The sequence below is a fragment of the Strix uralensis genome, chromosome 5 (genome assembly GCF_047716275.1).
Source record: "Strix uralensis isolate ZFMK-TIS-50842 chromosome 5, bStrUra1, whole genome shotgun sequence".
Taxonomy (NCBI): Eukaryota; Metazoa; Chordata; class Aves; order Strigiformes; family Strigidae; genus Strix; species Strix uralensis.
Window position 1 is genome coordinate 58,638,040 of NC_133976.1, and position 25,097 is coordinate 58,663,136.

The 25,097-nt window shown below is 53.3% G+C and overlaps 1 protein-coding gene across 4 annotated transcripts; it reads right to left on the bottom strand.

Moving 5' to 3' along the window:
- MICALL1 (MICAL like 1) lies at positions 1 to 25,095 on the bottom strand. 4 transcript variants are annotated; one of them, XM_074871181.1, is made up of 16 exons: positions 24,947 to 25,095; positions 15,625 to 15,673; positions 12,590 to 12,731; positions 11,379 to 11,482; positions 10,513 to 10,649; positions 7,770 to 8,347; positions 7,179 to 7,242; positions 5,712 to 6,097; positions 4,902 to 5,380; positions 4,284 to 4,418; positions 3,831 to 3,957; positions 3,388 to 3,478; positions 2,944 to 3,017; positions 2,483 to 2,597; positions 2,119 to 2,165; positions 1 to 1,813 (listed from the first exon to the last, which is right to left on the bottom strand). In XM_074871181.1, exons 1-16 carry the CDS (start codon positions 24,961 to 24,963, stop codon positions 1,692 to 1,694), a joined length of 2,667 nt encoding a protein of 888 aa, XP_074727282.1. In that variant the 5' UTR covers positions 24,964 to 25,095; the 3' UTR covers positions 1 to 1,691. The 4 variants fall into 4 exon arrangements, 3 of the variants coding, with proteins under 3 accessions (XP_074727282.1, XP_074727281.1, XP_074727283.1); XM_074871180.1 differs by lacking the exon at positions 24,947 to 25,095 and adding an exon at positions 21,723 to 21,904; XR_012629254.1 differs by lacking the exon at positions 24,947 to 25,095 and adding an exon at positions 21,723 to 21,904 and having other exon boundaries at positions 1,722 to 1,813; positions 3,388 to 3,474.
- Positions 25,096 to 25,097: the final 2 nt, after the last annotated feature.

Sequence of the window (25,097 nt, forward strand, 5' to 3'; positions counted from 1 at the left end):
TTGGTTTTGAAATCCAATGTTTCTTTTATTTCTGTTCAGGTGAATAGAAGTCATGGAGTTAGTACAGTGTAATTTACAAATCAGAGTTCTGACCAGGCACAAGGCCAAGGGGTGTCAGGCTGCAGCAATCCCAATGGCCTTTGGCAACAGTGATGCGACAGCAAGCTCTAAAGTGAATTTGTTTCCCCTTGGAGAAAAGATGTACGTTGGGATCTCCCCTACCACTGCTCCTCATCAGCCTGCTGGGGTACAGCAAGAGTGGGATGGCATCACCAGCACGGGGCTGAGGTCCCTCAGGTTTTGGGAAAGGAGGATCCCTTTCCAGAATGCTACGCCAGCCACCTTGCAAGGCACTGCTCCGGGAGCGTTTTGGCTAAATCCTGTTGGGTTTTTAGAAAGGGCTGCAGCAGATTGCTTCAGGCTGGTTAGGTCTAGTTTGCTAATGAAAAGGCATGACAAACAGCTGACCAACCAAACACCCATGAACTCTAATTCAGACTGATCCAACAATTCAATAAATAGCTCCTCGCCTTGGAGGAGAAGGCAGGAAACAAAAATGGAAGGAAGGGACGGTTGGAAGAACACCACCCCGCCATTCCCTCCTCCAATGTACACACACGCGCACACACATGACAAATAAAATAAGGGGTTTAAGAAGTTTTAGGGTCGGTTTGAATTCATCTAGTACAGATGTAAAAAATAGCCAGCCAACCCCTGCACACTTTTAAAGTCTACACAGATGAAGCTGGGTAAAGGTCAGTTGTGAGTGCACCCCTCTTCCCAGCTGCTCAAGGGTGGCACTAGTGAGCAGGGGCACAAGCTCAGTGCCCCTTCCTGGCTCTGAGTCTTGAGCTTTTCTGCCCTTGCCTGGAAAAGGAATGTTCCTCCTCCCCCCAAAGGCAGCAGAGCCAGCGCTGGTTAGCAGCAGTGGGGGGCAAGATGTCCTGAGTAGGGCACGTGAGCTATGTCCTAGCAGCTGTACACCATCCCCTTGGGTCCTCTCAGCCCTGTAACAGAGCCCACCCAGCCCTGGCCTCGAGGAAGGGGACAGTTCAAAATAACAGGGCACCGGTTATTTTTTTGGCTATGGCTCCAGAGCCTCGTGATGCGGGAGTGTTTTATTAACATTTTAGTTCAGGCCAGTAAAACCCAAAGAATTCTGGTTCTAATGCCAGAGTTTTCTCTTGAAGTTAAAAATGGGACAGGAAGGGGACAAGAGCGGGCAGGCAGGGACAGGCAGGCCCAGTCCCCTCCTGGCAGAGGTCGGAGGCACATGGAACTGTCACAGTTAGAGCGGGAGAAGGGATGGGGGGCAGTTAGTGCAAGTTTTCCCACAAACACCAAACTCCTTGGCTTGCTTCTCAGTTAATAACAAGAACACGCAATGGGGTAACATATCCGAAAAGCAACTCCATCTTCTCCCTGCCTCGTTAGCGAGGTTTCACAGAGGGGGACGGTCACGCTCCTCCACAGCTTTGGGTAGGGGAGCACTTTGGTCAGACTCCCCCACTCCAGGCAGAGGGCTGGCATCTCCCCGGGGCAGCAGCTCTGGTGCCTGGGGAGGGAGCGGGGGGAGAGGCAAGGGGAGCAGAGGGAGACAAGACCCCCCTTCCTGGCAGGCGGCCCAGCCAGCTGCAGAGAGGCCCAGGCAGTCAGGCAGCACATCCCTCCCACTGCTGGTGTTCCCTGCTCTAGCTTTTCTCCTTGGGTGACTTGCTCTTGGAGTCATGCTTGTTGCCCAGCAGCTTAAGAACCTTCATGGGCTTGAATTTGCCTTTCTTCTTGCTTTCAGTCTCTGTCTCCTTGTGAAATTCTGCGGTTGCAAAGGGAGGTTGTTACTGGGGAATGCTGATGGTTGTACACACACACGCGCATGGCAACAAGAGCAAGGGTGAGAGCCATGAATCAAATCCCTCCACTGTACGCATGCTTCTTCCTGTGATAACAGGGGTGTGCAGCACAACTGTGCCCCAAACTTTAACAGGAAAGGCTGCAGAATCTACACAGAATAGATTCAATCTCTCCTTCTGCATGCAATTTCATGAATGGCTTACGCTGCCCCTCACTGGGGTTGGCAGTGAAGCCATCACTCCAAAAATCTTCCTGACTGTTTCTTACCTTTCCTTTTAATCATGGCTTCCAACATTTTATCCTCCTCCTCTTCTCTGAAAGAAAGGGTGGGAAATAGGTCAGCAACTCAGCCCTGAAAACAGCTGATGTATTGTTTAAGGCTAGAGAACCTCCTACTTATAAGCCATGGAGGGGCTGATCCATCACTGTCTTGTGAGCATTTGCACCAGCAGGATAAATCCCACGTGCTGCAAGTACTGCCCTGTCTTTCCCACACAAGGCATTCAAATAGACAAGAACTGGTAAGCCTGTGAAAGACGTCAGCAACAGGCACATCTTGGGAAACCTGCATGAGCCGTTCAGGTGGCCACACTTTTCCTCTCTCCCCCAGTCCACCCCACTCCTCACTCACCTCTGCCGGTCCTCGTCCAGGCAGTTCACAATTGCGTTCCTCTGCTCAATGATGGTCACCAACTCCTGCATCAGCACCTTCTCCCTCCCTCGGTCCTCATTGGTCCAGTCCTTCTCTACCCAGCCAAAGTGCGAGGAAGGACAGGCAATTAAATGGCTGAAGGAGCTCAAACTCAGAACTTTTGGGGCAGAGATCCCATAGCATGATCCCCTGCTACCCTGCCACGCTGCAGGGCCAGCTGGGCTAGTGGTGCTGTGGAGGGAGAGCTGTGTAGGTGGCATCCCATGGGAACAAAAGAAGCACTTCCCTGCACAAGGCTGGGGCATGCAGTGAGATGGGGCAGCAGTTCTAAAGCCAGCTGATTGCGCTGGCATCCCTACAGATCTAAGACCCACCTAGACAGAGCAGGGATGAAGCCCAGGGGGAAAATGGAGGTAACTGCACCCAGAGTGGTACTTTACCTGGCTTGTTGAGGAGGCAACGCAGTTCATACTCCACATCTGACTGCCGCTGCTCCAGGTTCTGCTGCTTGAAGCTGCAAGGGAAGGGGGCACATCCAGAAACCATTGCAAGGCTCCAGAGAGGCAGAACATCATCCCAAGGTTCGGGGTGAGCTTGGAAAGGACCATCAAGATGCTGATCTCATTCTATGCAGCCAACTGCCAGCAGGGACCAGCCCTGGCTGCTCAAGGCCTTCCTGGAGGAGATGCTGCAGGGGCTCTGGTGACTTGAAGTGGGTCAGTTCTGAGTGTATTTGGATACATTTGTCTGCTTGCCCTCTTTCCCTTCCTTCTCCAGCCAGGAGGCTGGGTCAGGCTCTCCCCTGCAAGCACAGCTTCAGGAGGGCTGAGACAGGGTTCCCTGCAAGAGCGTCAGTGCCTCCCCACCCACTAGCACACACTTACATGTAGATGAGCTCTGATTCGTGGCGCACCAGCATGTGCTTCTCATGGATGAGTTTGAACCAGTCCACCAGTAGGCTGTCCTCAGGGCTGTCTGCCAAGCAAAAGGACAATTCAAAGCCATCCCCAGCTCTGCAGGATCCCATCACCCTGCAGTAGACTGGGCTCTGCCAAGCCAGGAGAGTGGCCCCGGGCTAGATCCAACGTGAACTCAGCCTGTTCCTGGGCCCCAGAGGGACCTTATCTCTTCTCCCACCTGTTTCCACTCTAAAGACATCTCCAAGTTCAGGGTACGGCTGTGATCATTCTTGAAGCGCAGCCCAGCCCCTTGTGCTCTTCCAACCCCAGCATCAGCAGGGAGGAAGTCACCGCTGCTATCTCTGTGGCTGAACACAGGTCAGCCCTAGGGTCCATCCTGCCCCACACCCACAGACAGAACACCCTACCCTTCTCAGTGCTGCGAAGTTTTTCCTCCAAAGCCACCCCACGGTGCTCCAGCTGGTCCAGCTGGTGCTCGATGGCATCCATCTCCCCATAGATGTCTTCCTCAGGGATGTACTGATCTGTCTGCACCTGCCAAACCACAAGGCAGAGACTTCCATCACCATCAGCCTCCAGTTTCCAGGGATAACCCTAAGGCTGGTCAAGACTAACAGGGGCGGGGGGACAACAGAACACTCCACCTAAGCATGGATCCGAAATCCCCACCCCACTCTGGAGCAAAGGGAGATCATGGTGCCACCATCAACAGGGTCTAGCCTAGACACCATCTGCCACAGACACCTGTGCAATCCCTACCCACACATGCATCAGCAGGGTGCATGTACACAGCTATGGCCCTGGGGCCACAGTACAGAGCTGGCTTTTGCTCCCTGCCCTGCTCCCAAGGGCCCCTTTACCTTGCGTTTGATCAGTGGGAAGCCGTGACCTGGTGCAGGAGGACGCACTGGCTTGGAGCCCTTGGGAGGTTTCTTTGCAGAGGGGGAGGCAGCAGGCGATGGCTTCCGGTTGAAGGGATTCTCTTTGCAGGAAGACTGGAGAAGTGGGACAAAAGGAAATATGTGAGGGCCCAGGAAAAGGAAAGGATATAGCATCCCAACAGCTGGGACTGAGCAGACAGGGCAGCCCTAGGGTTTTGTCCTGCTCCACAGCCTCCTGTGTGAGGAACACAGCACTGATCTCCACCAGCAGCCTAGCCATGGGGCAAAAACCAGCTATGCTCCTATTTGGCATCAGTTCCCCAGCTTCTAACAAGCATGCTGAACTATCTTCCTTCACAGTTCCCTTCCTATTTGCTCTGACCACACAATATCCTGCCTCTTCTCTAGCACAAGGGGCAGGCAGAGTACGAGCAGAGCCAACATTTAACAAGTACAGGCCTGAGGCCTACTTTCAGGGGGTCACACACCAAACCTACCTAAGGGGCAAAGCCTGGACTCATGATGCCCACTGTGACCGAGTGATGGACAGGGAAGAAACGCCCCCTGATCTGGATGGGAGGAAGGTCACCACCTCACCTTCAGCTGTGGCTTGGGCGAGGAGGGCGTCTTAGGGCTCCCAGCACCCCCATCGGAAGCCAAGAGGATGGGCGTAGGGCTAGCCCCAGCAGGAGGCTTGGGGGGCAGCCGACTGGGGCTGGTCTTTAAGCTGCCAGTGGAGACACTCCTGCTGGTGTGTGGAGTGCTGGGCTGCGCCTCTCCGCTGAAGCTGGCCAGCTCGCTGGAGGAGGAGAAGGAGGAGTGGGTGGAGAGGCTGGCTGGAGCAGCAGGGCTTTCACTGGAGGAGACACTGGCCAGCGGCATGTCAGTGCTAGAGGTCTTGGTGGCCGTCGGCGTGTGGACAGTGGGCTCCGAGGAGCTTTTGGGCACTGAGGCCTCATCAGGGTCACCCAGCACCTTGGCTGAATTCTCAGAGTTGATGCTCTCGAGGCTGAGGGCTGGTGATGGGGTGGAGGATGATGGCTCCGAGTGTGACAGCCTGGAGATGGGGTGGTGGGCTGCAAAGCAAATGGAGAGCTCAGGGAGGAACAAGGGCACAGCCAGGAGAGAAGGGGAGACTGGTATATACTGGAGGCAGGGGTGAATGCAAATGGAAGCAGCACCTGTCTGTCTTCAGAGAAGACAGAAGGGACCCTCCAGCACAAAGGTCTTGCCTGCAAACGCTGTGCTCCAGTGAGCAGAGAAGACATGACTAGCACAAGTCCCAGCACAACCATCACTGTATAAAGGCCTGGCCTGCCAGGGTGATGCAGAGGTGCCTGGGAAGGGGAAGCCTCCGAGGGGACACACAGGGCTTGCGGAGGGATAAGGGAGTAGGGGGAAGCTCACCTAGCAGGGAAGCACTGGGGGCTCGTGGAGCTGGCCGCTTCTTCATCTTCGGGCTGCTGGTGGGAGTGATGCCATACCAGGGGTGGAGAGGCTTGGCAGCAGTCTCGCTCTGCTCCTGCTCAGGTGTGCTCTTTTGGGCAGCAGCACTCTCCTCTTCCTCCTCATCCTCCTCCTCAAAGGGGTTGTATGGTTTGGGATCTGTGGCATCAGACCTGCTCTCCTCACTCCCGGCTTTCCCCGCCTCCTCCCCATCCTCCTCCTCTGAAGTCCTACTCAGAGTCTCGTGGTTGCTGCCCGGCGGGGGAGGGGGAGCTGGCTTCTTCTTGGGCTCTGCTTGCACTAAGGCCATCCATGGTGGGTCCTTGGCTCTCACAGCAGCTCCAGCACTGGGAGAGGAGAAAGAGAGATTGAGGTGGCAAGGAGCAGAGACAATCCGGGACAGCGAGGCACTGGGAGAGGGACTTAGCCCTCAGGGGAAAGGACAGATGGAGGGGGATGTCTCCCATGCAGAACCAGCTTTCTCATACAAGGGTGGCCCTAGTCTTCCCCAGATACAAAGTGTCTCGTTCTCTGAGGGCAAACCTATGGGCCTGAGGAAAGCACAGCCTGCCCGACTTGCCCACTGGACCCAGCATTTTGGTTTCTGAATATTACAGCCTCCATCTGCTAAGCAGTGGTAAAGGCTGAGCTTTATGGGCACAGCTGTTCTTCCCTCCCTGACAATGTTCTTACACCCAGCTTTGCTCCCCAGGCTGTGGATGGAGGGAGAGTTGAGATCAGATACCTGACCTCTGTGGTCACAATTCCTTCCTACAATTCAGAGGGCTGTTTGCCACCTTATCATCTGAGTGTCCCAGGGATGGACTCCTTTTTGCTAACTCCCGTGGCTGGAAGCGGTGCTGCTCCTCTGGGGGCACAGCCCATGGCAAGCCTGCACCTGGGCTCAGCAAATCAGAAAAGTGGCTGCTGCTTGCCGCAGGCACCCACTCCTTGGCCATTGCGAATGCAGGGTGCTTGTGCAACCTCTGTCCCAAGAGCAGGCAAGGATGAATTGACACCAGAGGGCTCCTGGGTGGGAGCCCAGGAGGTCTAAAGGTTGCAGCCAGGCACCCACAATGTCCCTGCACTGGCCCTTTCCTGGAACAAACCCTCCACAAGGCAGACAAGTGTCCCCTTCTCAGCACCCACAAGCAGGGCCATTTCAGAAGGCACCTGGCAGTCTGCACGTGCTACAGAAACGGCTTTCTGAAGCTCCCAAACTCTTTACCAACCTCAAGACCCAAAGATCCTGGGAAGTACAGACAAACACTGTCAGCCTGACTGTACTGGGCTGGCACCCATTAGGTAAGGGAAGGGACCTGACCACATCTTCCTAAGAGCCTGGAGATGGGAGACCACATCTGAGCCGTCCCCACAGCCCCAACTTGCTACGGGGTTTGCAGGTGATCTGCGAACAGAAGGACGTACCGATCAGAGGAGCAGGGTCTCCCTCGGGGTTTTGGGACAGGGGGGCTGGGTTCAGGTACCCTACCTAGAAAGACACAGGGTCAGACTGTCACAACATCAAAAGGACATGAAGAAAGAGGTTAAATCAACAAGAGGAACCTCTTACACATCTCCCCACAGGAGACTGGTTAGTCCCACTGTCTGAAGGCCTCACTGTTTCTCCCACAGTTGGTGCAGTCAGTCAACCCCAAACATCCCCTTTGCCCTTTTCTCCCCACCCCACCCTAGGAGCTGCACCTGGAGAACCCACATGCCCCTCTGTCCCCATACCTGCAGACTGCTCGAGCACTGCCACCTTCCCTTCACACTGGCAGCACCCCCTGGAGAGCTCTGGAGAAATGTAAGGGAGCAGGCAGGCGTGAAACCTAGTGCTGCTCTCCCTGCTATGGGGATGGCTGGCAATCGAAGGCTCAGTGTCCGAGCCTGAGACTTATTCAGAGGCAGAAGGGCATCAGGCTGCAGAGAAGGAACGAAACTCATCCAACCTGCAGCCAACCACCTCGGCTGCTGGGGAGGTGGAGGGTAACCCCTGCCACCACTGGGCTCTCTTACCGTTCACCATGCCAGGCCCACACTCGCTGCCCTCGCCCTGGAGAGTGGACCTGGGCCGAGGGATGGGATGAGAGGCTGGAGGGGAGAGGGCTGACGCATCGGTGGCCCTCCTTGGGGCAGGGGTGGGCCGTGTGTCTCTGAGCCGTCCATCCAGTGAGCTGGCTTTGTCCTGGGTGAGCACTGTGGGCTTGCTGGGAAGGGGAGGTCTGGGGGGAGTCTGGGAGACAGGCACCGCACTGTCTGCGTGAGTAGGGGGCATTGCTGTCTCTGCTTTGCTGGGTGTGCTGTTCTCCACTGGGCCAGCCAGCCCCTCTGCAGGCATCTGGGTCTCTGCCATGCTCTCCAGGGAGTCACTGTTGTCCTTCCCCACCTCTGCTCCTGCAGGGAGGGCATCCTCATCCATGCTGCCAGCCCCAGTTTCAGTTCTTAGCTCTGGAGATTGTTGGTCTGGGCTGGGCCTCCTCTCCACCTTCCCACTCATGGCCAGTTTACCACGATGTTGCATGCAGACAAAAGTCCCTGCCTCTGACCCAGGCTTGTATGACCCCGGGAGCAGCGTGCTGGAGCACTCCTTACACCTGCCAGTGAGAAGAGAGAGCCCCTTGAGATGGGGAACACCATCTTGCCCCTCAGGGAAGGCAATGCACCTGGGAGATCCTTGCAGGGCCATGGAGTTAGTTCCCACCCTTGCTACTAAATCCTGGCACAGTCTTGGGGAAGTCATTTGGGAAAGGAGAGGAACAGAGAGAAACATCACCATGCCACTGCATGAACCCATGGGGAGTTCACAACTCAAATACTGCATGCATTTGGGCTCCTCCTTCAACTCAGAAAGGATTTAATAGATGTGGAAGGGCAACAGTTAGTAGTGGGATACAGCATGGTTTCCAGACCTGGAAAAGCAGAAACCCACAGTTTTCCTGGAAAAGATGCAGCTGGTGGGGGACAGGAGAGAGCGCTACAATATCACAGGTGGCCCTTCGAGAAGGATCAACCAGTCACAGACATGAAACAGGGAGTATCAACTGGAATTAGGGAGCAGCTGGTTCAGAACTGGCACAGGCAAGCTATGGGCTGCCTTGAGGGGGCCAAGGGTCCAGATTGGTTAAAGAACCATCAGACACATCTGTGAGGGGAAAAAAAAAATAAAACAAAACCCCCCAAACTCTGAGTATTAAATAAAATTATGCCACTTCCAACTCAGGAAATCCCTACACTGGAGGCTTGAAGAGTAGTCAGGAGAAGCAGCACACAAGCCTAGCTGGTCTCACGCTCACCCTCACTGGTGCTGACCATGGTCCCCACCAGGGTCATGGCATTTGGTTGGAAAGATGAGGGAATGATGCAGTAGGGCCATCCTTACACTCTATCTTGCCTGTTGAAACTAGGCTAGTAGCTTCCCCATCCTTCACTGTCTGCCACATTGCCTTGGATCAACCACTCTTTCTCCCCACTGAGCCTTTGAATTCTCCTAATGAAGCCCTCAGGCGCAAGGGTAATACACAGCACTGGCAACCAAGTCAGCCCTTTTCCACCTGGGAAGGGAGGCGGATAGCTTACATGAAAGAGAGCCAAGGGCAAGGGGCTGATCAAGCACTCCCATGAAAACCAAGCCTGTTCCTTCTTGTCTGAATACCTGGTGCTCACAGCAGCTGGCTGCCCTACACTGCAAGCAGATAACTTGGTGAGGAATTCTGCTCTGGGTGTCCAGTTGACTGGGGCTTCCTTTGAAATGTAGAGCAGAAGTGTGAGGACACAACGGGTCTAGAGAGAAGGGGTATGATGAAATAGAGGTGGCAAGTTCAGACAAGGGGACAAAGAGGTCTGTTTTGGTTTTATGTCAGTCAACCCACAGAAAATGCTGCCACAGGACATCCCCGACCAAACAGGACCAAACCCCAAAACTCCTGTTTTTGCCCCAGCTGCAGATGGGAAGCTTGATGGGCCCCAGCTCAGCTCCCTTCCTGCTGTTTCTATGACACATCCCCAGTTGGCTTAGGCAGGAACTGTTTATACAAGTGAATGAGGCCTCCTGTAGCTTCCCAGTGGCTCAATATTTCTGTCCTCGGATGCCAGCTGCCCACTTGCCAGCTCTTGTCCTGTGGTCCACAGGAGAGATCTCATACTTTCATCATCAGAGCAGGGAAAGCAAAGCGAAATGACTTCACAGGTGCTGCAGGTAAGGACCTGCACGCAGGGAGTAACCGCAGACCTGCTGACGTCTAATCCCTCATTCCTCAGTTTGGTAACTGCAGCTCTCCACATGCTCCCCTGAGAGCTCAGCACCACCCCAGGCAGCGTAGGAGCCTGTATATCCAGTTGAGGATGTGGACTGTAGGTGGAAGGAGGTCTGTAGGATGATGTCCTGACTTAGACCTCATTGGAAGGTGGTGGCAGGGGGTCTGGGTAGGCAGATGGCAAAGAGGCAGAGCATCCTGGTTTATGGAGGTGGGAAAAGCACAAAGGGGCTGAGATCCCAAGTCAGTGAAGTGCGAAAGCACAAGAGAGCAAGGCAACAGGGAGTAGGGGAGGCAAACAGCACACAGCTGGACACAAGGCCAGTCAGACCTCTGGGACAGGGGGCTGGCAGGCAAATGGACCCTCTTCAGTCTGATTTTGGACACTGTCATCGATGGTCTACGCTGCCCAAGGACACAGACACGCAAAGATGGGGTGCAGCTGGCCACAGACGTGCAGTTTGCCGAGGAGAGTGGCTGCCCCACCAGGCCTGGCCATGACATACCTAAAGCACTGGCGGTGGTAGAGCTTGCCCTCAGCCAGGTAGCGCTGGACCAGATGGACGTGCTGCTGGCAGGCCGCGCAGGTACTGCTGAGTGTGGTGCGCTGGGACCGCTCCGACAGGTCTGAGGGGGCATCATCCTGAGACAACGCGTGTGGAGCTCAGGATGGGGGTCACAAGCTGCTCCCCAGCCCACAGCTCCTCCAGAGCAGCTGCTCCCTGTGCAAGGCCCATTGCTGAGCGCTTGTGGCACAGCTCAGGGGCTGACCTCAGGGGCTGACAATGCACAGAACAGCTGCCCCCAAGTCCAAACACAGGCAGTCTGCCTCTTCCCAAATTAGAAGGCGCCACTCCAAAAGCTGCCTTGCCCCTGTCTAGGGCTGAAGGGCTGTGGGAGGGACTAATCTAAACCCCAGGCAGCAGGGACCTGCAAGAGGAACCCCCTCTCTTTGGAAAATGTGCCATCCTAGACATCTGCTAAAACCTGAAATAAAGGGCCAAGAAAGTAAAAGGCATCTTTTCTGCTATTCTAATCCCACATTCCTGCTCTTTCCTCATCTACATGGTTATCCTCCCATAGGAAGGAGGGTGCTTGTGCCCTGGGTGGCTCAAGGAACCATCTAGCACCAATCCACCCAAACTCTTGCCTGCCATGGACAAATTTCAGTCCACAGACTTCTAGAGAGAAATCACTCTCTCAGCTGAGTCCCCCAAGGCACCAAAATCCCAAACAACCCCCCCACCCCAAAATACACAGGTAGCCCCCTGCAAAGATCCATCCCGCTGTGATAGGCTCTCTTCCATCTCCTCACCCACAGTGCAGGGAGCACCACTGCCTCAGCTTGGCTTTGAATCAAGAAATAAGGTACCTGTGGTGCTGGGGAACTCTCCACCGCTGCCACGGGCTTCTTGTGGGACAGCAGAGGAGGCGAGGAGGCAGCAGCTGGGCGCTTCATAGGCGGAGGGACTCTGGCTGGAGGCAGAAGGCAAGAAGGATCAGGCACTGAGAGAAGCTGTGACTCACACCACCCGTGTGGGGGAAGGGGAGGGGAAAAAAAAAATCATCCCGCCTTGTGACATAGGACAGGACTTGCCACTCCCGATGCTTCAGTGCCTATTTTAGGTGGAAGAGACAAACACAATCTAATAATGGGTCAGCTGCAAGGCTGCCAGAGAGGCTGGCCCTGCTGTGGATCCCCTTCTGTGGGCCAGGGACACCAGCCTCTCACTGTGATTTGATTTACTCATCAAATGCTACTTGGTTTCCCTGTAACCAAGTCCCTAAGCAATGCTTAAAGCCCAGAGCACCCCAGGTAACTGCTGATCTATTGTTGTGACCCACTGGGCCCCAGGGCTTCTGTGCTGTCAGCAAGTCTGTGAAGTATCCCTTGCCCACCAGGGCTGGCACTCACACAGCAGTTCTCAGATGGGAGACCAGCATCCCTGGAGAAGTGTACACACATGGAAGAGATTTATCTGATGCTGCAGCTAGAGAGTGGAGCAGAGGAGACCTGGAGCCCTCATCTCCACCCAGGAGGGATGCCCTGGAAGAGCTGTCTCAGAGTAGCACTTAGCTCAGGTCGCAGTTGCAAGGAGAGATGAGCTGATTTGAGACACTCCACCCTGGCTCCCTTCCCTCTGTCCTCCAGTCACTTTACACTCACTGATGTGATAAAAATGAGCTGCAGTAGGCAGCTTGCCTATCTAGCTTTCTCTCATTTTAGTGGGTTAAAGCAGATCACAAAGGGGTCTGATGAGAACCAGGGGTGGTGACCCAACCCAAGTGGCAGGAATGCAGCGCGGAGGGAGGAGAAACAAGGCGTTCCTCTTTCACCAGCCTGAGCTGTTAAATCACTCCCCACCTCTTGTGAAACCTGGCTCTATCCCACTCCCTGTTCCAGGCCTTCCTCACCAGCACCAACAAGATCCAGGAGAGGCAGGTACTACCCACTCCTCTCCCCTTCCCCACAAACACACATGGCTCCCATTTGCCATAGGAAGGAGGAAGCACAGGTAATGCTGGGTTTCCTGTACTCAAGTGGGGGCAAACTGGAAGCCACAGGGGTGGAAGAACACTCACCTTGGCTGGGGTTATTGAAATGGTTGTAATACTGAGACACATAAGTCATGATGCTGAGGCAGTCTGGAACTTTCATGGAGACCATGTCATTGGGATCTAGCAGAGCTGGGATGCCCAGCTCCCGCTCTGCCAATTCAAAGGCCTGCAGGAACAACAGAGAGAGGCATTAAGGAGAGAAAACTGATAATCTCTGAAAAATAACAGAGAAATCAAGTCGGAAGGACCCTGGGGAAGGTTAAGTAGTAAGTCTATGTATGGCTGGATGGTTGCACTCAAAGAGCTGCAGTCAATGGTTTGATGTCCAAGTGGAGAGCAGTGACGAGTGATGTTCCTCAGGGGTCAGTACTAGGACCAGGGCTGTTTAACATCTTTGTTGGTGACACGGACAGTGGGATTGAGTGCACTCTCAGAAAGTTTGATGATGACACCAAGCTGTGTGGTGCAGTTGACACACTGTAGGGAAGGGATGTGCCATCCAGAGGGACCTGAACACGCTTAAGAGGTGGGCCTGTGCAATCTTCATGAAGTTCAACAAGGCCAAGTGCAAGGCCCTGCACATGGGTCAGGGCAATCCCCAGTATCAATACCAGCTGGGGGATGAGTGGATTGAGGAGAAGGACTGGGGGTATTAGTGGATGAAAAACTGATTACGAGCCAGTAATGTGCACTTGCAGTCCAGAAAGCCAACGATATCCTGGGCTGCATCAAGAGAAGTGTGGCCAACAGGTCGAGGGAGGCGATTCTTCCCCTCTGCTCCACCCTCATGAGACCCCACCTGTAGTGCTGTGTCCAGCTCTGGGGCCCCCAGCATAGGACATGGACCTGTTGAGAGTGAATCCAGAGGAGGGCCACGAAGATGATCAGAGGGCTGGAGTACCTCCCTTATGAGAACAGGCTGAGAGAGTTGGGGTTGTTCAGCCTGGAGAAGGGAAGGCTCCGGGGCGACCTTATAGCAGCTTTCCAGTACTTAAAAGGGGCTACAGGAAAGATGGGGAGGGACTCTTTATCAGGGAGTGTAGTGATAGGACAAGGGGTAATGGTTTTAAACTGAAAGAGGGTAGATTTAGATTAGATATTATGAAGAAATTCTTCACTGTGAGGGTGGTGAGACACTGGAACCGGTTGCCCAGAGATGCTGTGGATGTCGCCTCCCTGGAAGCGTTCAAGGCCAGGCTGGACGGGGCTTTGAAGCAAACTGGTCTAGTTGGAAAGTGTCCCTGCCCAGGCCCATGGCTTGGGTTCCCTTCCAACCCAAGCCATTCTATGATCTATGATCCCTGATGGACAGAGGCTCCCAGACACACCACTTGACTGGGAAGGTGGCATCAGAAACAAGGGAACAAGTTGCTGCAGCTGCCCTTTCCTTCAAGTCACTTCATCTGCCTGTGCCCCTGCAACTCCCACCTGAGGGGTCCTGGCATTCAGCTACTGCACTGGGACAGGGAGGGTCTCAGTTTTCATCGGAAGAAAAAACAAAAAAAAAAAAAAAAAATCAGTGCTTTTTCAACCCGTGAAATGGGCACACCACCAGTGCACTCACACAAGAGCCCAACAGAGCCTTGGCTGGCACCAGCAAGGGCCGAGGGCTGGCAGATACTTTCAGCAACACAGCCACACACCAGGTCTACTGAGTAGGGTCCCTGGCCACCCCAAATGCTCACCCCACAGAAACACCAACTCGGTCCATTCTTTCACACTCTTGGGTGCCACCTCTTCCCCTCCCACAGTTAACATAGCCATCCCGGCTCACCAGCCAGCAGCGGGCCATGCACAAGCCACTTCAGCACTTTTTTGTGTCTCAGCAAGCAGTAATGACAAGGACATTGTGATAAGGAGCACACAGCTCCTACAGCTGCATACATGACTACTTGAAAAGAAGGAGTGAAGGAGGAAAATAGCTGTTTGAGAGCTTCACACTTAGCAGTGTATGTGGATTACTGGCTATATGCCGGCCATCCTGCTGTTCTGCCAAGGGCAATGCACCCACATTGATCTCCAAAAGAGGGGGGATGCAAGACTACAGCAAGGACTGAAGAGACAGTGAGTCAGGATGGGATGAGAGTGGTGTGGGGACTGAATGGTGAAATACCAGGTGCAGTGTGTGGGTAAAGACTGAAGGTGCCTGGTCTCTGGGGCACAAGATGCTGTGCAGTGTGTGGGATCTAAAGAAAAGGAATGGAGAAATAAATCAAAATGGGTATTTACAGTAACTGGAGGTGTAAAATGCCCCTTGTGGACACCCTGCTCTGCTCAGCCTGGCTTTAAGCTGGTTCTTTGGACTGAGCCTTGCTGAACACAAGGCTGCAAGCAGCAGGGAGCAAGAGAGATCCCAGCTTAGGGGTCACTAATAGGACAAGGAACCCGTTGACTGATTAGGCTGAAAGAGGCCAACTGGTCTAGGAAAGGGTGTGGCCAGGACCCAACTGGAGAGCTCTAATCCTGAAAACCCAGAAGACCTAGCTCAACTCATCTTGGGAAGGTGATGGCCCATGTCTCTCCACGGACTATCAGATGGAGCCTGCAGCACTTAGGTCTTTCTCTCAGCAAAGAAAACCAAGGCTATTGCTGCTCTGTCCTACCCCTAGCCCCTGGAGTTAGGCATCTCCCCATTCCCCACTGCCTGCTTCGGCTGTTGGCTCCAGGTGTCCCAAGTGGGAAGGGAACATTGCAGAACAGCCCAGGTTCAGCATGACCTTCCTCTCTGCTTATGCCTGAAGTAAAACTAGGTTCCTGCTTCCATTGCCTGCAAGCCTGGCACAGCTGAGGTCAAGAAGATGTTGCACCATTTTAATCTTCACCTGAGATGTTGTCTTGGCAACTACCAGGATAACCATCTTATCTTCTCTTCAGTACAGGCTGGAAGCTGATGTTTCAGATTCCCTTATGTTTCCAGAGAAGCTTTTGTCTGTTACTTACAAACACAGATTTTTCTTACACCCTCACTACCATCACGAAGTCCTCCCACACTCCATGACCTCCATCAAATCATTCTCATGTCCTTTCTTCTTTCTGTGCACTGCATAACGGGGACTTACCAAGCGGTTATTCTCATAGACATCATCCTTGGAGAGAGAATCAAAGTCTCTAAAATGAGAAAACACAAAAAAGCCACATGAGGTGAAGAGGAAAAGTGCCCCAATGCTACCACATGCAGGTTCCCAGGACAGCCAACCTTACAACAACCCAAAACATAGAAGATCCTAGATAAACAAAACCTTGGCAAAACAGTTTTCAGGTTGTAAAGGGACAAAGAAACCAAAGGGAAATTGCAATTAAAAAAAGAAAGCAAGTCCCAAATGGGTGGTAACCAGGAAATTAAAATGTCATTCTTGTCTCTCGTTATCCGCTTCTCCTGCCCTTGCGATTAAAGGCTGCAGAAATACCAGGGCCACGTTCTGATTAGCACCACACACTGCTGCACTGAAGGGTGCACAACATCACCTGAACTTGCCCCTCCAATGCCACCAGCACAACAGCAGAAGGAGGATGAGGAAGCAGATCCCCCACCTCAAGAGCCGCCTGTGCTAGATCTCTTCCTGCTACGATGGTCCTTAGACAAACCTCCCTACACCACCTTAAGGAATTTGAGGTGACCACAGGATATGGAGTGACAAACTGCACTTCTGTCCTTGGCTGCCCCCCAACACTCGCGGTACATAGCAAACCATCCTCAGCTGCAGCCTTTCCAGTGAGGCAGCTTGCTGAATGCAAGGCATTCTGGGCACAGAGAGGAACCCCAGCAGTTCCCAACCCAGGCACATTGTGGCATTTAACTTGTGCCCCTGGATCCCTTCAGGGGATTGAATCAGCCCAGCCACAGGGATAACTAGCTGCCTTCATCAGAGGAGGAGAGGGTGGAGGGTTAAAGCAGTCTGCAGGTTTTCAATAGAGGGGAAGAAATAGAGGAAGGAGTTAGTTAGGCCTTTGCATGTGTGCGTGGGTATAATGTGTGAAAACAGCATCACACTAAACTGATTACAGCCCCTTCCTGCCAAGGATCTCAGCTTTGTCACCAAAAAACCCTCATGCAGCAGCTCGGTGTGCCTGCGAGCTGGATTCACAGAGGACACAGCCCAGAAAGGTTTAGGGTCAGGCGAAGCCACCCCGACGGCCCAGAGAGAGGTGTCAAAGCTTGGGAGACCAACCCAGAAACAGAATTTGGATTAGAGGAGGGAATGTGTCCCCCACCCCAAGGGCGGTGTGCAGGAACTGGGGGAGACGGCAAATCCCCAGCCGTGCGCCCACAGAGAGGGGCTGTGGGAGCCTCCCTTCCTCCATCCCCCTTTGGATTTTATTGCCTTTTCCTGTAACACCACCCCAGCACCGCAACGCAGGGCAACCGGCCCCTTCTGGAAGCCCCTCGCACGCCTTTCCCAATGCTGCAGAGGAAGTCTGTGATGAGCTCGGAAAGATTTTCCCAGCTGCCTGCGCCACCATAAAATTATACTTCCTCCGTTCAAAAGCGAGAGGCTGTTGGTGCCGTTTCCTCCCAGCTAAATGAAACTGCACCCGCTCGCTGCTGTGGGAGCAAATGCGGCAGACATGCAGAAGATGGGCTGAGCATCCAGCTCTGTGTTACGTACCTTTCCAAAAGCTCATGCAAATACAGACACAGCACTCAGCCTGTTCAAAATACTGCAACTTTTTGCTCTCTACACACTGGTGAGAAAAGGCTTCAGCTGCAGCCTTTGCTTTGATGTGAAAATAGTGCCTTTTTTGTATTTATGACTAGTTTCCACTGGGAGATGTTTTTTCCCTAAGTCTTTTTTTTTTTTTTGTCCAGAGAACTCCTTTAACCTTGCTTGTTTTGTTTTTTTTTTTTTTTCTTTTAAAGAAAAGCTCGGGAACACAGGAGAAGCTATGACAGAGAAGTTGATATATCAACTGCCCACTAAACATTCATGACCTTCATTTTGAATGCCCTCACTTTCAGAATATGGGAGTGGTGCAGCTGGAAGCTCGAGGACTCCTTGGTGGCCTGGGCTGGGAGAGTAAATTTTTGACAGACAAAACATCACGTCCATTCCGCTCTGCCTCAGTGAACCAAAGCCATTTTAGTAAATCAAGGCAAATATGTCTGGGAAAGCAGATGGCAGCAGACAGGACGTGAAGCTCAAGAAGTAACAGGGGGGCTACCAAGCAGCAAGGGAATAGAACATTTTTTCCACTAACATAGGATTGTAGGTTCTCAGAGAGCTTTTACCGGAGATATTGAAGTCCATCAGTACGAGGCCCCAAGGATCACAGTTTATTCAGTTCCTCTCCGCTGCATTTTCCAGCTCCCTCTCTGAACAAGCCAAACAGGACCACACTGATCTCCATCACTCCCAACATGAGCACTCCCACATGCCACTCTGTTGCGTGGCATCCCTGTGGCTCTGGGCATGTTCCCTGTACCAACATTCAAGCCGTCTCAGGCAGGGGGAAAGGTCACTCCAGACATACCCCTTTCCTCTCTATAAACTGCCTCCTCTGCAGAATCTCAGAACTTGTCATTTTGCGGCTCTGTGACATGTGGCTGCATGTCACGTTATTTCCTTGCCCTGATCTCAGCAGCCTTTCATCCAGCCCTGCTCAGGCTCCTCTCCTGACAACATACCAGTCCAAGGGATTGGATGTAAGAATAGGCAAGACTCTGGATATCCCAGCTGAACAACCATCTTAACTCAGCACACCCCAGTGTTGTAGCACATCCTGGAGTAATATTTCTATGCAAATAACATCCCAAGCACTCACCTAATTAGATACATACCGAGCCACTAAGCACTCCAGGGTTTAGGGCAGCTGCCAGGGAGCACAGCAGAACCAGGGAAGGGGGAAGGGTGTGCCGTACAGCTAAAACCAGAGCAAATTCCTGGATTCCTCAAACATAAATCATGAGCACTTTAACGGCAGTGCTGCTTAATAAGCCCTTGAGCTTTCGAGGTCTTGTCAGGGAAATGCAGACAGTACATGGGAAGGAACAAATGAGATTTGTGATCCTGCCTGTAACCGAACCCACGGCTCTAGGGACACAAAACAGCATTTCTAACGCACAGCTCTCATCTCCTGTTTCCCTCAAGCCTCCATCTCTCTCAGCACTCAAAAGGCATGTGCCATGCTCTCTTATTCTTCTCGCCTCCGAATGCCAAGAACCTGCCCTGAGCTCCGGGGAGGCTGCACAGCTTGGGACGCTGAAAGACTCTTTTTGCTTCACTAAGTTGTGACAAATGTCTTGTAAACACTAATTTCGTGCTTTACATTTCTAGAGCACTGAGCAAACAAACTCATTAATCCCCACAGCCCACTGTCAAGTTGGCCTGGATGCTTGCAGCTTAACTGACAAGGGAAAAGAAGAGATTAAATGTCTTGCCTCAAGATCACACAGCCAGCAGTGCAGTCAAAGGCTTCCCATTTCCCCAACTGGGAGAGAGAGGCAGTGAAACCAAGTGAGGTGTGTACAGTAGCGGAGCTACAGGCAGGGACTTTCAGCTTCACGGTTCAACACACAGGTCCTGCAGGTATGCACCTCATCCTTGCTGGTGAGTTCAAGACACCTTTAGCCGGATTCAGTAGACAGTGAACTCTTCCCAGTCTACTTCAAAAAGAACCCAAACTCTAGTGTTTCCAAGAGCTCTGCAGGGAGCTGCTCTAAGCTCTTCAGGGGAGCATCCCTCCGATGCCACCTGCCTCATCCCAAGGCAATCGTGTTCAAATCAAGGGTAACACAGAAAACTGTCCTCAGCCTCACTTACTCACAGGGCTTTTCACGACAGCCTCTTCCCCAGCGTGTCACCTGCCAGCACAGCAGCACAACAGGGGGGTGTCCTGGCAGGGTCAGACAGCTGGGACAGACAAACAGCCACTACAGCAGCAAAATAAAGCTCGGAAGATCAGGCTGCCAGAGGAGTGGTGTCACACAAGTAGAGAAGAGAGCTCCAGCTCTGCTCTTGTATGGATGTCCTCGTTCCTCTCCACCACAACCCAAGGGGAAGTCAGCAGGAAGTGGGGAAGCAGTACGGAGGAACTTCAGCCCTTGGGGAGCAGCGCGGCCATCTCGTCCAGGCCAAGAGAGCCCCACACAAAGGAAGACTACGCAAGGTCAGAAACGTACTCACGGATCCCTGCCAAGACCCATTACTGGGCTGACTGAAAGCACTTTAGAAGAAAAGAAGGGCAACCACTTTTCCTCTGCAGTCAAGAGATTTACCGCCTCTGATCTGATCTTCCCACTTCCAAACTGGGACAGGCTGAAGCAGCTGGAATCAGATGAAATGATGCTACTCTCCTGACCACCCTCTGAAAATCCTTCTACAACATGCCATGTCCTTGTAAGGCCCTGGGCTTTGTCTCTACAATACAGCTCATGCACAGGACCTGTGAAGTATTTAGTTAAGACATCTGCCAGGAGCAGATTTAAGCCCACTAACAACTTAAAAGCAGTGGCTGCTGCTTAATGAGATGGTAAATACGGTTAATGAGAAAGCATCAGGTGGTTTTAGTGGTGTTTATCATAAGCTTTTGCTGAAACTCTGCTTTTCAGTTCCCAGTTACTGTGCCACTTAGAAAAAAAAGAAAAAAATTTTAACATTTCAGAAACTACTCTTCCCCTCCAGTAGCCTTGCGACTGGAAGCGTTTTCAGAAGCTCTATCCTAGCTGGTCAGAGCAAGCCACACCACCCAGGAGCTGCCAGGACACAAGACCATGCAGCTCCCTCAAGACCCAGAGCGATGCAAAGCCACCATACGTCTCGGCTCTCAGTGGTTCCCGAAGGCCATGCTGAGGGTTTTGTGGCAGCCACCTGAAACACAGCAAGCAGCAGTCTGGTTTCTAGCCTACCTGTTCAGCTTCTGCTTGTAAGAACACAGGCCTGTTTTGCCCTCTCATGGACACCACAGCTCCAGGGTGGAGTTGCTGTCAACCCTCGGCCTGCTAGGGGTTGCTGTCATGACAAAAGGCTGTCCCAGGGCTAGCTCAGAAAAGAGGACTTGGTCACCTCAGGCAACCTCAATGGAAGAGCCACCAGTCCTGGAGCAGAATGTGACAGGGGACGCACTGCTGGGCTTTGCTGACAGGTGAGGAGCATGTGCACGCTGGAGGCACGGCAAGGTGGGGCGATGCCTACCTGCATTGCAAGGGCTACCAAAGATCAGAGCAGATAGGAGGCAGATTCCCAGCAGTGCAGGGCTACGGCAGGTTGGGGCAGATTCCTTCCAGCAGTTCAGCCAGTTTCTCCAGCCTGACACCATGCCCCATGCCCCCAAGCAATCCCAAACTTACCAGCTGCCTCCTGAAACTCACATTCCCCTCCCAGAGCCACCCTTCAAAAAGGAGGCTGATGGAGAAAACTCAACTCCAAGCCATTTGCCGGGGGGGAAGCTAGCAAGGCTCGAAATCCCTGCTGGTATTTGTTACCTCCTGCTATCACTGCGGCATCCACAGAAAACCAGCTGGAAGCAAATGCAAGAAGCAACCTGGTCCAGGACTCTGCATGTTTCAAAGCGGCTGCTTCTGGCAGCCAGGAATGTCCCTGTGCTGGGCAGGCCTCCAGTCCTCGGGAAGTGGGAATGCCCACTTCCATCAGAGGCGAGCAGGACCCACGCCCAGCTGCCAGCGCCATACCTCCTCCCTGGCAGGCTCCGCTCCCAGCCGGCTGTACAGACCTAGCCCACCTCTGTGCTCTCCTCGGCCTGTACCCACATGACTCTTGCTAGCCCCTGACCGTGATGGTCTGCGAGCCCGGGTCAGAAGGCCGTTCACTGAAACAAGGCAGCCTTCATCCCGGCACCAGACTATTTCAGAAGGCAACGGAGCCCTGCTGCGGTCCCTGCCCCTGAAGCCCCACGTCCATGCACAGGGAGCTCCTGTCCCTCCCTGCCAGGCGGCCTAGAGCCGTCTCCTATGGCGCCTCCACCTCCCTGCGAGCCCCCCGCCCGTCCCGGCTGCCCCCAGCAGCGCTGCAAAGGGGCACAAACGGCCCAGCCCCTCCAGAAACGGGGCTCCCGGCACCCCCCGCACCCACAGCCTCCGGGCCCCCCTCCTGCCCCCGGCCGTCGCCGGCCGGAGCCGGGCCCCGCGGCGGCCCGTCCAGCGCGGCGGGGCGAGGCGAGGCCGGTGCGGCGCGGCCTGCAGGGCCACCGCCGCCCCACTCACAGGAGGTCGGGCCGGTGCCGGTGCAGGATGGCGCAGAAGGCCAGGCCGTCGCGGAAGGAGGCGCTGAGGTCTCGGATCTCCACGCCGCGGTACCCCTCGCACTGCCGGCGGCACCAGGCTTGCAGGGCGCCCCGCGGGCCCGACATGGGGGCGGCCACTCCGACTGCTGCCGCCGCCGCCGCCGCCCGCCACCGCCCGCCCAGGGGCGGGGCGGGGGGCCGGGGTCGGGGCTTCCGGGGCGGGGTCCCCCGTGGGGCGGGGTCCCCCGTGGGGCGGGGTCCCCCGTGGGGCGGGGTCCCCCGTGGGGCGGGGTCCCCCGTGGGGCGGGGTCCCCCCGCGCCCCTCGTCAGGAGAGGAGGGGAAGGGCTGAGAAACGGGTGTCAGGGTCAGCCCCCAAGCAGCCGGCGGGGCGGGGAGGGAACACGGGAGGAAAGGGGACAGAGCGGTAGCCGAGAAACACAGCGAGTCCCCAGGGGCAGCGGGCCCGGGAGATGCACCCGCCCCACGGAAGGCTGAATTCTCCGAGAAAAGCCCTGAACGAAGGTTGCATCCTTTTTTATCCCCGGTCAGTCCCTGACGGAGGAGGCGGACTGCAAGCAGGAACTGCAAACTTAAGTTTAACTTCAGCTAAAGCAAAAAACACCAGCAAAAAAAAAAAAAAAAAACAAACAAAAAACCCAACAGAAAACCCCCCACTCATTTCCGGATGCTGACCAGACTTAGGCAGAGGCTGCCCTAGGCAGAAGCAGGTCTCGGCCATCCTACGGGCACAAGCTATAGCAGCTGAGGACATGGAAACGTCAGGCAGTGGAGTACGTGTGGGACATCAGTGGCTCCCGGGGTAGGCACAGGGCCAGGGAGGGCTTTGAAGATAAGGGCATTTGGAGTTGCAGGCAGCACTTCACAGGAAGCCCTGGAAGAAGTGGAGGAAGGGTGCAATACAATCTCAGGAACCCACAACATCGGGGAGATGGATTGTCATGAGAGCTGGCTTACATGCTTAGTGTGATGATCTGATAAGGCAGAGGGGAGAAAGCACACTATTAAACGTTAATTTTGCTAAACATTTTTTTCATTTCCAGTTGGGTGAAGGGGAGGACAATAGCTACCTCTGTGGAAGACCAATCCATCACACAGATGTTGAATTTATTGCTGGCAGTCCCAAATCCATAGGAGTCCCCTCTCTCCATTTTTTTTTTTTTAATGGGCCCTATATTCCTTTCTCCAGTCAGCGCTCATTCTTAGAGCCCTCCTTCTTCTATTCCACTGTTTCATTCTATTGCTCCATGGCCCCAGAGCTGTGACAAGTGAAAAATAATTCTTTGAATAGCTTGCACAGCCTCCACCCTCAGTGCCCGAGATAAGCTGTGGTGTAAATCACGGGAAGAGCTACTATGTAGAGAAAAAGGAAATAAAGTATTGTCTTGGTTTTGTAACGTCGAAGCTGGCTGCTCAGAATCCCCCAGACCTGCCTGACAGCATCTTCCTGATGTGTCCTAAGGGAGAGCAGGAATAGGGATGTTTTCTTAACTGTCTTTTCCAGGGTCCATAATCTGCCTTCACAACTACAGATCAGAGACAGAGTAGATAACCCTGTGCCGTGGTTCCCTCTGATAAAACCATTTTGACCAGAACTGCCCAAGAACACTTCCACTAACCAAACCCTGCTGTGGCAGGCAAGGCTCGAGAGTAACAAACCCACCCCACCTCCTTGCCGAGTGCCTTTCCAGCAGCAGCAGCAGCAAGGCTCTGTTGATACTGGTGAACGCCCTGCACTCCTCTAGCTTCAAGCAGTGCCAGGCACCACGGCTCACTGAGCCCATCTCTCACAGGGCAGAAAGAGCTGCAAGCTCTTCCTGGCTTCGTTCCACCAAGTGGCAGTCCTGCTCAGTTAACCTTCAGCAGTCCCTCAGACAAGGCATGGAGCCAGGCATGCTGGTGGATGGTCTCTCTGCATCCTCTGGCAGACACAAACACAAGCAGCAGCATATTCATGTACTTGCAAACACCCTGTAACCATTGGAGGGTTTAAAATGATACACACATGTATTAAAACCCTGTAATTCCAACATGCTGATCACAGATTAAACACAAACCAAATCCCAGTAAAACACTGTATTCCTTTGCTACGCTATGAACTAGAAGTGATCATGCAAATACTGCCCTGCCAGAGGTTCTCCTGCTCTTAGCACATGTTCTGGGAAAGATTTAGGCTTTGGATGGTAAGAAAGCAGGAGGGGAGTTGCTGTAGACACTGTGCTGCTCTTGCTAAATACATCCAGGCAGAAGTGCCAGCCTTAAGTATAAAAAGGACCATATTCACTTCATATGATACCCAGCTCCCGTGTGCTGCTGCAATGCAGTGGTGTCTCAGTCCTTTTATTTCATTAATGATATGGCAGCCTCAATCCCTTCAGAACTGAAGGTATGAAGTCCTTAGCACGTGTAACACTAACAGCAGCAGCTAGAAGGCCAACAGGAGTTGCCCATTTAATCTCACTCTGTGCTGCCTGTATCCTGCCTGCCTGAGTTGCAGGACTTTGGGATGGGAAACACAGTTTACTTCTGAGCAGTATCTAGGACACTAGAAACTTGACTCACATTCAAATACGGCATATAATCCAACAAAGGCTAATTATTCCTGACTTTTAAACAGAATCACATACAAAGCCAAGCTGGACTGCCAGGAACCCCCTCTCAGTGGAAAGGAATGACAGTACAAAGAGGCAGATGGTATACATGAAGCATGCTTTGTGTAGCTTTTCTATTACACATGCAGGTTTTGCTCTTGCACCTGTTTCTACCACTCAAACACCAAACTATTTAAAGACAGCAAGAGGAGAAGGGAGAGAGGGTGTGGAGGGCAGAGGAGATGCAATTCATTCTTTGCATTCTCTTCCCCAATATTTACAGGTCCTTGATTCCCCTTTATAAGGCTCCATTACATTAAGGGACAGAACTTGGGCATCACTTGTGCTGAAATAAAACTATCTCCAGCAAAGACATCTCATCACATGACCAAAGTTACTATTGGTTGAATATTTACAAAAATCCTCCCCCTTCCTTTAAAACATGTCAATCCACTCTGGATCATTTCTACCTCGTAGCAACTGAAAAAAAAACCAAAAGAGGAGTGGGAAGGCAAAAATGCAACCTTCTAGGACAGCAACTACAACTCAGGTTTATTCAATGTGTGGGGCAAGAGCTAAAAGGAATAATATTACCTTGTATCTCCTTCCATATCCTCTGGAAACACCAGAACAGCTCATTTTCTCCCTGTTAATCAGTTCTGCAGCCTCCCCTGTTTGCTGTGCACAGTGCCTTTACAGAGCATGGAAAGAGATCTGCTCCCAACTGTTACCTGCAACAGCATGG

Coding starts and splice junctions, on each gene's coding strand:
- MICALL1 (XM_074871180.1), bottom strand. CDS start 21,868: ATGTCGGGCCCGCGGGGCGCCCTGCAAGCCTGGTGCCGCCGGCAGTGC. Junction 3,958..4,283: donor TCCCACTGATCAAACGCAAG/GTAAAGGGGCCC, acceptor GTGGTTTGGCAG/GTGCAGACAGATCAGTACAT. Junction 2,598..2,943: donor TTGCCTCCTCAACAAGCCAG/GTAAAGTACCAC, acceptor TTGGCTGGGTAG/AGAAGGACTGGACCAATGAG.